We start from the raw sequence: 13,232 nt of genomic DNA, 5'->3' as shown, positions 1-13,232 counted from the left end.
ACATGCTTCAGAGTGTCCCTTCGCTCTGTGCTGTTGCTTTACTCTACTTTCATTCTTGAAGCTTCCTCATTTTGCACGACTTAAATCTTGCAAAATACATCCGTTTCCACTGCTGGAAATAGTTTAGTGAGAGCAAAGACACAGGGCTTCATAACTCTTGCAAACCAACTGGTTCAGCAGGTTTCAACAGTTTCGTCGGAGCAGTTTCCTGTGTGGTTCAAACTGCTCTCTGGTTGTAGTTTCAGAGCACACACAAGCAGTCTAATGCTGATTACATTCCTGCTCCAAACACTTAATGTCATTTGTCCCATGGTTTTTGGCCCTTTTCCATCAGTTAGTTTTGGTTTGGACAGATGCTAGGTTATCACTGATCAGATTTATGAATAGCTTAATAGTTTACAGACTGCAAACTTGGCAGTTAAATCATTTTCAGTTGAGTTGTTTTTAATCTCTCTCCAGCCAACCATCCCTCCTCTCCACAAAGCACAGTCAAGTTAGCCGGTTTTAGCCAGAAAACTACTGGAAGTCAGCCGGGTTTTTAATTTATTTAAATAAAGTTTTAAAAAAAAGTGGTACATATGATTGTTTGTCAGTGTCTAAATTCTGACCATTAAACAAATAAAAATAAAAACTTGTTAGGCTACTTCTTGAATTAAACAAAAACTGAAAGATCCGGTTGAAAAACAAGAGTAGCCTAGGCTATGAGTGTAAACTAATGTTTTATGTTTATCGGGTTTCTAACAGCAAAATGTTTTGCAGGCAGGCTACAAACTTTTCTTTGATTTATTTATCGATTTTAATTAATTATTGTTATTTACCACAAGTGTTGGACAATAACTTTACTCAAGAGCTGTACTTAAGTTACTTGTAGGCCTACTTTACGTTCCATTTTGTACTTTTTACTCGACCACATTTATTTCACACGAGTTACTTTGCACAGTCAGATTAATATAACCGAAACCCTTAATGCTTTTCTAAAGGCTTGTTTACAGTTTAATTTTGAAAATCGACCCCCGGAAATGTTGTTTTTAGCTTGACAGTTAAGAGCTGCGAGGAGCGCTTTGAATGCGAATCAGCGGCAGACTGATGTTCTTCTCGCCTGTCTCGCCACAAGCAGAGGACATTCTTTTTTTGTTTACTTTTTATCTAACATTTTAAATCACCAGGACTCCATACGGAGCTTTTTTTGTATCCGGCGCAGCCTCAGAGCACCTTGCCATGAGCATCACACGGCTGGAGACCTAAACAGTCGGGTCTGGAACAGGGGAAGATGCCTCATGGACCGCTCCATCACCGCCAGTGCGCCAGTTCAGGGCATCCCAAACGCCGAATAACAAAGAAATGCCGAGGTTTAGCGCCAAATGGATGGCTGCGGTGGTGCTGATCCTCCTGGTCAGCGGTGCTTTCTTCTTCTGCGAGTATCTCATCTACTACCCGACCATCCTCAAGTGCGCCTGGCCGAAGATCAGCCATGCCCGGGGCGGAGAGGGCATCGACGGCCGGCCGATTGACTCAACGGTCCGCGCTATGGTGCTATCGGACACCCACCTGCTCGGAGCCGTCGGGGGACATTGGTTCGACAAGCTGAGGAGGTAATGGTATTGTTGTTGTGTTTTAGGCAATCCATCACTCTTCCTCTATCCATCCGTCTGTCTGTGCTCCGGGCTCTGCAGGAGTGTAAACAAAAACAACAAATAACGCTTACTTGTTGTCTCCGAACGCACAGGGAATGGCAGATGGAGAGGGCTTTCCAGACCGCTTTGTGGCTGCTTAAGCCCGAAATAGTGTTTATTCTCGGGGATATCTTCGACGAAGGCAAGTGGAGCTCGCAGAAGGTAACGTAAAGCTCCTTTTATCTGCAAACCTACAGTGACTATCATGATGGTGTAGCCAATGATGATGATGATGATGATCCTCATTATAGTGGTGTTTGAAGAACAGTATGTGGATGCAAAGAAGAGGCCGGTACTCTGGTCACCATCATCATCATAATAATCATCATCTTGTACCATCCAGGCCCACGAGGCTGCAGGTTTTTGAAGAAAAACACTAACACCAACAGCTGCAGCCTGTATCCCCTCAGCTCTCCATGGTACATCCATCCTGCTTTAGAAAAAAAACACATCCCCTGGGAATTCTCACACATCTATTACTGGATTGTCAAATGGGATCTGTTAAGTCAGATAGGAGAAAGATGAAATGTTGAGCAAGAGCTGCACAGAGCCTCATTAAAACAGGGAAGAGAGTGTGTAGACTGTAAAATCTCCACTAATTTACTATGTTCCCCGTCAGCTTCCTCAATAATTTTCACACTTGGTTGGCATCTCTTCGGTAATTTGTATTCCATGGATGTTTTTGCAAGAGGAAGGACTCAAATCTTTGAATTTTCAGAAAGAGGAATAGTGAAAGTAGGTCTGCAGCTAAAGGTATTCCAATTGTGTAAATCTGTAAATTGTTTTCTTGACTGATTAGTTTAAAAAACAGAAAACATGCCTGTTAAAATTTAACAGAGCCCAAGACGCATCTTGAAGTTGCTTGTTTTGTCTAAAATAGGACTGCAACTAACAATTGTCATTATTGTTGATTAATCTATAAGTTATTTGATTAATCAGTTAATGGGAATGGGAATTAATCAGTCATGTTGTCCACACAGCATAAAACAGTGAAAAAAAGAACATCACAAATTCCCAGACCTCAAATTGCTTATTTTGTTTGACATATTGTCCTAAACCCCTTATATATTCCATTTAAAATGATATAAAACACAGTAAAGTAGCAAGCAATTTACGGATTATTAAAATTGTTTTTGTTTCAGGCTTCCATTTCATTTACATTCATGCAGAGAATTCAAAGTTTTAAATTTGCAGAAGCAGAAATAACACTAAATTTAGGGCTACAACTGATTTTCTTTTTTGACCAATTGTTTACTCTATAAATGTTCAAAGTCACCATCACACCATCACAGTCCCTTTAAACAATTCCTTAAAACCCAAATTGACATCTTCAAGTTGCCCGTTTTGTCCAACCAACATTCCAAAACCCAAATATATTTCATTTAAATTTATATAAAAACTTAACAAAAAGCAAATCTGCTTTTTATATGACCTAAAACCCTGCAAGTTGCCTGATAATTGACTTTAAAGCTTAAATCGATTGTAAAAGTATTGTCAGCTAATAGTCTTTCAAATCAGCCCTAATTAAAAGGAGCACCAGGAGTCATTTAGAGACACATCAGTATGAAAAACATTACATGAAACCCACAGCACTGATGTAATTATAGGCCTCTTGAATGCATCTTCGGCCCTTGGAGTTGAAAAATTGAATCTGGAGTCTGAATCAATGCTGCCTGGGCCAGTCACCCATGGGGGCTGATGGGTGACCCATAGAGATCCCATTAACTCTCATGAGCTTCCCAGGGGATATTCTGTCTTATTTTAAGCTTATGCTGAAACCTACTTCAACTTTGTGTTTGGATTGTTCTTTCTCTCTGCAGCACTGGGAGGATGACGTGCGCCGCTTCCACAGGATGTTTAGACACTCCACTGACACAGAACTGGTTGTCCTGGTTGGAAATCATGACATTGGTTTCCATTATGAGTAAGAACAAGCTTTACAGTTTATTGTTTTTACTGTTAAACCTTCATTCTGGTCAGCTTCAGGTTACTCCAGATAAAGCTGTGCAGGGTTCAGTCGCAACAAATTAGAGACTTTGATTACACCATTTGTCACTTTTTAGACCTCAGATTTAATTAATCTGTGTAATTATTCACTGTCACAGCAAACAGGCATATCTGACGATGACAGACTTTGACTCAAAACGGTTTTGTAACTAGAGAAGCCATTTATAAGCTCCTAAAAAATGTCAAATAATTCCTCAAGCTATTGCCGTTACAGTGCAAAGCCAAAGAATAAGAACAAAAAGGACTTCGCCCACATTGCCTAACTTTTAAGGAAATATTTTGGGCATTTTTTTTTTTTAGGCCTTTAATGGATAGGACAGTTGAAGATGTGAAAGGGGAGAGAGAGGGGGAGTGACATGCAGCAAAGGGCCGCAGCCTGGATTCGAACCCGGGCCGGCTGCGTCGAGGAGTAAACCTCTGTATATAGGCACCCGCTCTTCCAACTGAGCTATCTGGGTGCCCAAGGAAATATTTGATTTTCAGCGAGTTAGGAGGAGATAAACTGTGTAAGGGATGGAAAGGGCCATAGATACCAGGACATTGAGGTCCTGTCTGATGTATTGTTTAATGGGCACTGTGCTTTTTTTGGTCACATAAACAAATCTGTAAGAAAAGGGAACTGAAAGAATAACCTGTAAGTTTTCATACAATGTTACAGTCTTTTTTGAGCCGGTGTGTATGTATTGGATTGCATTATAGCGCGGAGAGGTTGTGTTTATTGTATCAACATACTTCTGTATGTAACCTCCTTTTTGTCTTAAACTCTCGTCTTAATATCTAAGAAGCAGAGACAGCAAATAAAATAACATGTATAATATCCTCCTACGGTTTTGTATCTGATGCCTGTGATTCAGAAATGGATGGGATTTTGCAGACACAGCGGCGCATACTTTATGTGCTTTGATTAGGATGCAGCAGGAAGTGAGATTGCACAGCTCTTATGAATCAGCGTATGACAGACAGACGTGATAGACTGAGCAGCAGGTTGTTGTTTTTTGTTGCGAAGTGATGAGCGTGTTGTGTCTCCCTGCAGGATGGACTGGTTTAAGCTGCAGCGCTTCGAGAAGGTTTTCAATGCTTCCTCCACCAGGATTGTCACCAAAAAGGGAGTCAAGTAAGTGACAAGGAAGATGCATCACAACCTGATGACCCTGTAGGAATGTGACTCAGCAGGTTTAACCCAGCAAGGCCCAAAGTCAGTTGAACAAGTTATGTTCAACGGAAAGTAATCTGCTCCAGAGATCTTAAATGTCTGCTATTTCCTTCTTATAAAGTCATATTAGTTTGTTATTGAGTCCTGAAAGAATTTATTTTTCCATCGCAAATGAAGTTTAATATTTATCAATTCTTGTGCTGGGACCTGCCATATTCTTTTTTTAATTTATTTTTTTACATTCATTTCTTTAAAAAAAAAATGAAATTTAGGGTTGACATATTATATCGATAATATTCTATATTTTCTTTTTTAAAGGAATATGGTTTGAGGACTTCAGAAAAAACAGAAATCATTTGATATGACGTAGTTTTCTAGTGAGATTAATATCATGATCAAGATTAGAAGAAAGAAAATGACAGCTATAGCATATAAAATGGTAATTGCATTCAAAATTCAGGATACTAAAAAAGTCTTAAACCCACCCTCACACAACGTCAGTGTTGGCTTGATGCTAGTATCACATTGCTAGACGTTACTCCGCAGCAGAGTTTCTAGATGCTCCTATATTGACGGTTATAAAAGCCCGTGCTCTCGCGGAGCTCTGTACCCGGCTGACAGTCACCTTTTATTGACTAACCGTAACAACAACTACCGCGACTTTGTGCCTTTTTCTCCGCTTAACGTCACTGCAGAACATAAGGGGGAACGATTTCGGCAGGGGGGGGGGTGTGTGGTACTAGCTACTACTTCGAGACCCATTATACAGTCAGCACATTACAAATTATGGTTGCATGCCAGTTTGTAACAAAGTGGCAATTATCTTAACTTTTGTCCAATGTATCAAAGCTAACATTGAAGCTGGTGATGGTAACGTTGATTAGCCATAAGAACCTAACATAACGTTACATTCATCGCAAACAATCCAGGCTACGAATTGTTGCCAACGTTAAAATGTTTCCATAATGAGGAAGTCAAATTTGCGGTTTCTGACATATGTCATGGATCTACGTTAGCAGTTAGCGTGGATTAGCATGGCGGCGTTAGCACCAGTCAGGATTTGTGAGTAGCTAACTCGAGTACTCTATATCATTTAATGCAAGTACATAAATAAATGAAAACGACTATCCCTACGTCAGTCGTGATATGAATGAATGAAACATATTGCTTACCTAGCTAACTTACCTGTTTGTCACCTCGGTGTCCGTTTAGGCTCTAGCTAGGCTAAAGGCCATCTTCGTCCGCTTATCCGGTGTCGGGTCGCGGGGAGAGCAGCGACCCGACATTCCCCTTTAAATGTATCGCCAGTATTTAGCAGGGTTTTACCTCTTGTCGGGTTATGCAACCGTTTAGAAAGAGGGCAAGTTTTTTTAGGTCAGTAGAATCTGTCTACGTTAATTCGTTAGTTCGTTTGTTTACTGCTTCCATGACTGTACTACAACTGTAGCACGCTGGATTTTTTTTCAGCGTATTTACAGACATATCTGGGGTGGCTGTCAAAATAGGAAATTTGTACCATATGGTTGATACCAACACACAAGCCAAAACAAAATCAGACACCACACTGAGCTGTTATAAGCAGCTCAACCTATAAACCCAAAGAGGTCAGTGCAGCGATGCTTGGTGGAGGACATTACTTGACCAAATTTCCGTAAAGCACCCAGAATAAAAACATTACAATATGATGTATCTCTGCAACCTCGGTGCAGCTCTTCATGCCACAGTTAATGTGACTTCTCTCTCTCTCTCTCTCTCTCTCTCTCTCTCTCTCTCTCTCTCTCTCTCTCTCTCTCTCTCTCTCTCTCTCTCTCTCTCTCTCTTCAGCTTTCTGCTGGTGAACAGCGTGGCCCTGCATGGCGACGGCTGTCCCATCTGCCAGTCGGTGGAGAAGGAGCTGCTCAAACTCTCCAGAGACCTCAACTGTTCTCTTCAGGTGGGAAGAAAAAAATCTGTAAGTCAGTAGCACACTTTCATGCTGTCAGCACCTCCAACACACTCTGCTGCACATGGAGTATGAAAGACTCAAATCAAGTGAGGAAGAAGGAAAAAACACTTGTATCCAGTTGTACCTGGAGCACTATTTTGCTCTTTTTAAACATGCAGTGTTTGTACACATTAAGAGTGGCAGCTGTTTTTTTTTTCTGCAAACAGCAAAAAAAACAGAAGTGGAGAAATATGAAATAGAAATGATTACTGATGTTTGAGGATGCAGTGTGAGCTTGTGGACAAGACAGCCGATGAATTCTTTATGTCGTCTTTTCTGCAGAACTCGCAGTCGGGCAGCGGAGTGACGGACAGCTGTGAAGGCTCACAGCTCTATCCCCCCACACCCCCCGTCATGTTACAGGTAAACGGCAGGTGTACTCTGCATGTGGTCCCTTTTTCTGTCTGAAAACATTGAACGGACAAAGCATTACTCACTGCTCATCAGAAGGGGCTATGGTCGGGGAAAGCATTGGGGCTGAAACAATTAGTTGATTAAAGTATAAGTCTCACAAACCCACATGTACATTGACCGATTTTTGGTTAATGTGATTGTTTCTCCTGTTCACACTGGCTTTGATGTGACTCTTTGTTGAAATTCCCTTTTTTTTCCCAAGCTGTGTTTGTCTAATAGTCAAAGAAAGAGTGAATTTTGCCCCAAAAAAGATACCTACTAAATTTAATTCACACTGCCAAAGCCATGTATTATCTGCAAGGACTGTGGATTTTGTCACCCATCATTTAAATTGGAAAGGATCTCTTCACAGCCAGTAGGGACAGAGGGAAGGATTACAGCGACTAATAACTGTTTCAAAATACACTCAAGCATGTGAATATTGTGTAAAGACAAACGGAAACCTATCCAAACAGTCCAAAACCCAAAGATTTTCAATTTACAATTATATAAACAAGCAAAAGTAGCAAATCCTACCATAGAACATTTGGTATTTTTCTTTGATAGATGCTTAAAACAATGACTCAGCTATCAAATTGAATGTTGACACACATTTTTCTGTAAATCAACTCATTTATTATTTGACTAATTGCTTTAGCACAAGTGTTTCAACAGTTTCTTGGCTGTACGTTTGTTGTTGTACCACAATATTCAGACTTAACTGTCCCACTCAATCTTCTCTGTATGTTCCTTTCTTTGCGATATCAAGATTGCAAAACATTGATGACATCACAAGTTTGATACTTACTGGTTTCTGACTTTGAGAGGGAGTAGCTCATATTCACAAATATTGATTGAACTTTCCCAGGCCATGGAAATAACATATTGGAGTTGTTAATTTAGGTTATGTTGGAATACAACTAATAAACTGAAGATGTGATACTAATCATGTTTTCCTGTCCTCCAGCACTATCCTCTGTACAGAGTGAGCGACGCCAGCTGTACAGGACTAGATGCTGCACCGCCTGAAGAGCGACACCTGCTGTTCAGAGAGAAGTATGACGTGTTGTCTAAGGAGGCCTCACAGCGGGTGAGTACTCTGCAGTCTCATCACACCGCCTCTGCTGTGTTTTTTTCTCTCTCTCTCTCTCTCTCTCTCAAAGCATGGCTCTCCTTTTGAAGGGGTTCATCCAATAAAATACAGTACAACAGTCTACGGTCAGAAATAGTCCCATATACAAACAGCAGCTGAGGAGGATGATGATGATGATGATGATGATGAAACTGATGATGTAAGCGAGCAGCAACCGGCCTCTAAGTTAGATGTGGGCTTTCTTTCTTCAGCTGCTGCAGTGGTTTAAGCCCCGCCTCATCCTGAGTGGACACACCCACAGCGGATGTGAGGTTCTCCATGACAACAAGTACCCAGAAATCAGCGTGCCGTCCTTCAGCTGGAGGAACAGAAACAACCCCAGCTTCATCTTGGTGAGTAACAACAATGTCTGGAGAGTTGTGTTCTCTTGTTCTGTTATTAGAGATGATGTAAACAGATTATGGTTTGCAGTTGATGAGTGTGGATGAGTTTGTTTGTTTAAAAAGAATACTTTTATATTATGAATTTTTCAAGAAGCTATAATTAATATTTTTTTATAATGACTGTCTCTTACAGTGATAAACCTACAGAGCATTTTCACCTGATTCTGTTTTTTTAGTGAGTTTCAGCTCATTGTTTTGCTGTCCAGCCTGCAATTTTACAATGTTTTGGTTCACTCTCACCGCTCTCATGATGTCATTTTCAGCCGCAGCAGGCAGCAGTTTTCAGAGAAAAAGCCCAGATAATCCACCGTACATCCCTGCTTATCAGCAAACAGCAGACAGACACAGAGACTAGCTGGTGAACATATTGGAGCATTTAGCAGCTGAAGAACCAGATATTTCCCTCCAAAGTTGGTGGTGACCAAAAACAGCTAAAATGTCCATTGATTCTTATTCCAAAAATCTGCTATTCATATTAATCTTAAAATATGAAGTCAAATGTTCAATCTTTATCTTAAACAGAAATTGCAATGAAAATCTTATCACAAGTTCCATTCAGTGGCTGTTCTGGAGCTTTTGACCATATGGAGTTTTCTCACTTGTCATGGACTTAAGGACAGCTTTTTCAGCACTTAAAGACTTCTTGTCCATATTGCAGTGTTAACTTCTACAATAAATAGAGTGGAAAGTGGAAATGTGATATAATGGAAAGCTCTAGAAGAGCTGTTAAATGGACCTAGTAAGAGTTCCTTTTTGAGAATATATTCTAGTGCCCCTAAAATGTGTCATTATGCGAAAATTGTGAGTATCACCATTAAATTGTGTAATGGGGACAATATAAAAATCAGGGGTTTCATCTTCAAATAGTCAAACTAACATCAAAATGTGCAGCAAGGAACCAAATAACAGTGCCCCCCAGTGGCCCTAAGCAGCCACTTTAATACAGATTATCAACTCCCACCCATTTATCCTCGTCTCCCATTCCTCCCTCCTTTCAGGCGTCGGTGTCACCCGGCAGTTACGCTCTGTCCAAGTGTTTCCTGCCAGAGGAGAGCACGGTGATCAGCGTTTACTGCTCGGCCGGCGCCTGCATGCTGCTGCTGTTCCTGGCTCACTGTCTGTGGATGAAAGGCCTGCTGCAGTGCCTCAGCCTATGCCTGCTGGGGAAGCACAAGTCTCTGTGAACTACGTTACCCAGAGCACACCAGGACAAATCCAGGAGAGTAGAGATCAATGGACTTGGTAAATACTTGATGTGAGGATTTGCAAATGTGACGTTCCTCTTCTGAACGGGTTAAAAATTTGTTCGTACAACCTTGATTTGTTTGTCCAAATATTTTTAAAGACACATATGTTTTAAATGTCCTAAAAGGACTCACAGTTTATCACTATATGCTGTGATGACAAAGCAGATGTGGGGCCAAATGTTTGTTTTACCTTCCTTGGGAGAGCCAGACGGGTGGAGCTTGCAGTCACAGAAAAGAAACTGGGACTGGCAGAGGTATTAGAAAGCACACACGTGGCATTAAATAAGACAAATCAAACAATAAGTACAGATTTAAATTCTTACTGTCCTGTTAACTGTGATGATGTAAACACACTGATCATCTCGCACTCTGAACACAGTGTGTTTTTGTTGTTAATGTGTGACAATCCATCCAGGTTCCTCATTGTGTTTATCATGCATATTTGAATATATTTATTGCTGATTTTCTGTGCCAAATGTCAGTGAGAGTTTTTGTCAAATTATTGAAACGTTTCTGATGAACTGTACATAATAAATCAGAATCTTAAACTGTTTTTAGAGAGGTGTGGTTTAAACTAGGGGATGATAATCAATATTAGAGGTATGATCAATCACCCAAAGCCATGTCACTCTATGGATGAAATACTTGACTTCCTGCCATTTTCTACACCACCTACTTTTCAAAACCTGGACGCTGGCAGCGGAGATGGACACAACTTCATGGTAACCAAAAGAAATTATTGTGATTGGAACAGAATAACTTGATTCTTCAAGAACAGGGCTGCAACTAACAATTAATTTAATTGATTATTTATATGTTATTTCTTAGATGCCAAAGTGTCCTTTTCAAAATGTTTTTTTTTTTTTTAGCAACAGTCCAAGAGCAAAATATACTTAATTGTGATTAACCGCATTTGTAAAGCTAAGAACTAAACAAATGTGCTTTATAATTGATTTAAACAATTGAAAGTGATCACCAAATAATTTACTGCCAATCAACTGACTGATTAATCAAATAGGTTTAGCTTTAGTTGAGTAAACAAAAAATCCTGTCTCAATCCTTTTCAGAAAATGTACTATATCATAAAACATAATTATATAAAATTAGATTTATCATGATGGAAGAAATTGATACATATTGCCCACTCCTAATCTTCTTTGTGACTAGGAAAGATTTAATCTAGAAAATAAGAAATATGAATCTGGATTCTTGTCATCGGTATACTTCATGTGAAGAGCAAACAAATGTTTTCTAACATGACGTCAAACTGATATTCACTGTATCAGGATTACAGTAATATGTACAAGCAAACTACTTTTCAAATAGAAAGTTCTTTTTTTAAATCAGACCTGGACAGGTGATTTAATCCTTTTGCCTGATTAGTCCTCTTCTCATTGTTTGTTCGACCTCTCTCTGACCCCCCTGTTATCTTGTACTGCACCGGACATGGAGTACATGGAGTCCTGGGGCTACCAGTAACTTCACACAGTAGCTCCGACCACCTTTGACCCGAGGTCTCGGACAAGCACAGGTGTAAATCAAAAACTAGTGATGGTTCAATTCCATTTAGCTGCTTCGCTAACAGGGGTCCTAGTATTGTGCATGCTGTCAGACAGTCTCTCTACTGACACACTTGAATACAACAGAGCCATCATTAATGTTATTAGAAACACCTGTGCTTTTCCTACTAAGTCAAAATGTCTGCTGTGAAAAAAAATGCCTGTGTTTATACCAAAACCATTCTGCTGAAACACAGTAAAGATATGTCACTGAATGTCCCCCGTGTATCACCCAAATACTGTACGTACGACCTCTGACATTAACTCTACTGCAGCATCCACCAAAAAAATAAATTAAAAAAACAACAACTCAGTGGTAACAAATCTGGACACAATTGGACAACAAGATGGAAATAAAGCAAAGTCCTCTAATGTGCCTCTTTATTTAAAGAAAATAAAAATGTCATTTAATCATCCTCCCAGGCCAAACAAGGTTTTTGCACCTCCAGTCAGTTCACTCTCTTTTGGGGATAGACGTGTACTGTAGCAGAAGAAAAGGCTGATGCTGTTTGTACAAGGAGAAGAGCTTGTCTTGTTGGGTGCTGCTCACACATTCATAGTGCCTGTGCCATTAGGTATGGCTCCAAAGGACCAAAGAATTACTAATATTGCACGCTCTCATTTATTCATCTCCATTCTAAACATGCTTTCCTATGTGTGTATGTATACATATTTACCGTATACATACATAGGTATGTACACCTAGGCACACACATAATTAAACATGTATAATTGTACATATATATTTATATAGACCTATAAATTTACATGTACATACATTTATAAAATTTTACACACAACGCACATTTGCCCTTATACACTCACCCCCCCTCTCTCACACACACTCTCTCACACACACACACACACAGTCTGTGTGTCTGTGTTTTATGTACACATGCGCACAGGCACGCACATCAGTACAGATCTCAGACACACTTCATATCGAAAAACGTTGGTTCCTATTAAAACAACACCAGGTTGCAATTTGGACACTTTCAATGGATTTCCAATGTTTGTTTAAAGCTGTGAAATTCAAAAGAAATAAAAACAAAAAAGGAGGAAAAATAAAACCAACAAAAGAAAGAGAAAAAAAAAAAAAAAGGCATGGCGCTGCAACATCTGGTCTTCACTGCAGGTAAGTGGTTAATTTGCATAATGTATACAGGTTTTTAGGATTTTTTCCCTATTTTTTATTTTTTACTAAACAGCATTTCCTTTTTTTTTTATAAACCAGAAAAAACTAAACTCTACAGAGAAAGTCCCCTACCCGCAGTCTTCCGCTGCTGATAGAGATTGACATCAAGCTGTACAGCGCAGTCGAAAACATACTTACATCTGAGCTCATTTACAGGTACAGCCATAATCAAGGCACAAAGATCTACAAGTAGATTTGTTTTTCTTTCAATTAAGTTGTACAAAATAATATTACATTTTACAGTCTGTACAGGATAATTCAACCTTGCACAGTGTACAAGTTAACAAAAAAAGAGAATACATATTTCTCTCCCGTCCCTCCACCCCTCCCCTCCCCCCACCCCTCCCCTCCCCTCCCATCAGTATCTCTAAGCTAAAAGGATGGTTTGTGTGGAAAAAGGAGGCAGGTCCGAGTCCGTGGAGGCAGCAGGGCTAAGGTGCAGAGAGCTCAGTCCCTTTTCCTTCATTTAAATCCTTCTTGTCGTA

The 13,232-nt window shown here is 39.9% G+C and overlaps 1 protein-coding gene across 1 annotated transcript; it reads left to right on the top strand.

The window, feature by feature from the left end:
• The first annotated feature begins 1,080 nt into the window (after positions 1–1,080).
• On the top strand, positions 1,081–10,094 carry mppe1 (metallophosphoesterase 1). The gene is made up of 9 exons (XM_034888110.1): positions 1,081–1,592; positions 1,727–1,835; positions 3,494–3,597; positions 4,714–4,794; positions 6,658–6,766; positions 7,100–7,180; positions 8,178–8,300; positions 8,555–8,695; positions 9,745–10,094. Exons 1-9 carry the CDS (start codon positions 1,342–1,344, stop codon positions 9,928–9,930), a joined length of 1,185 nt encoding a protein of 394 aa, XP_034744001.1. The 5' UTR covers positions 1,081–1,341; the 3' UTR covers positions 9,931–10,094.
• The last annotated feature ends 3,138 nt before the right edge of the window (positions 10,095–13,232 follow it).

Source organism: Etheostoma cragini, chromosome 12, assembly GCF_013103735.1.
Source record: "Etheostoma cragini isolate CJK2018 chromosome 12, CSU_Ecrag_1.0, whole genome shotgun sequence".
NCBI classification, from domain to species: domain Eukaryota; kingdom Metazoa; phylum Chordata; class Actinopteri; order Perciformes; family Percidae; genus Etheostoma; species Etheostoma cragini.
This window is presented reverse-complemented; position numbering and strand designations above follow the sequence as displayed.

Excerpts from the sequence above, each read along its gene's own strand:
- mppe1 (XM_034888110.1), top strand. The coding sequence starts at position 1,342 with ATGCCGAGGTTTAGCGCCAAATGGATGGCTGCGGTGGTGCTGATCCTC. Across the intron at positions 1,593-1,726 it reads TGGTTCGACAAGCTGAGGAG|GGAATGGCAGATGGAGAGGG; the intron begins GTAATGGTATTG and ends CCGAACGCACAG. Across the intron at positions 8,301-8,554 it reads CTAAGGAGGCCTCACAGCGG|CTGCTGCAGTGGTTTAAGCC; the intron begins GTGAGTACTCTG and ends TTCTTTCTTCAG.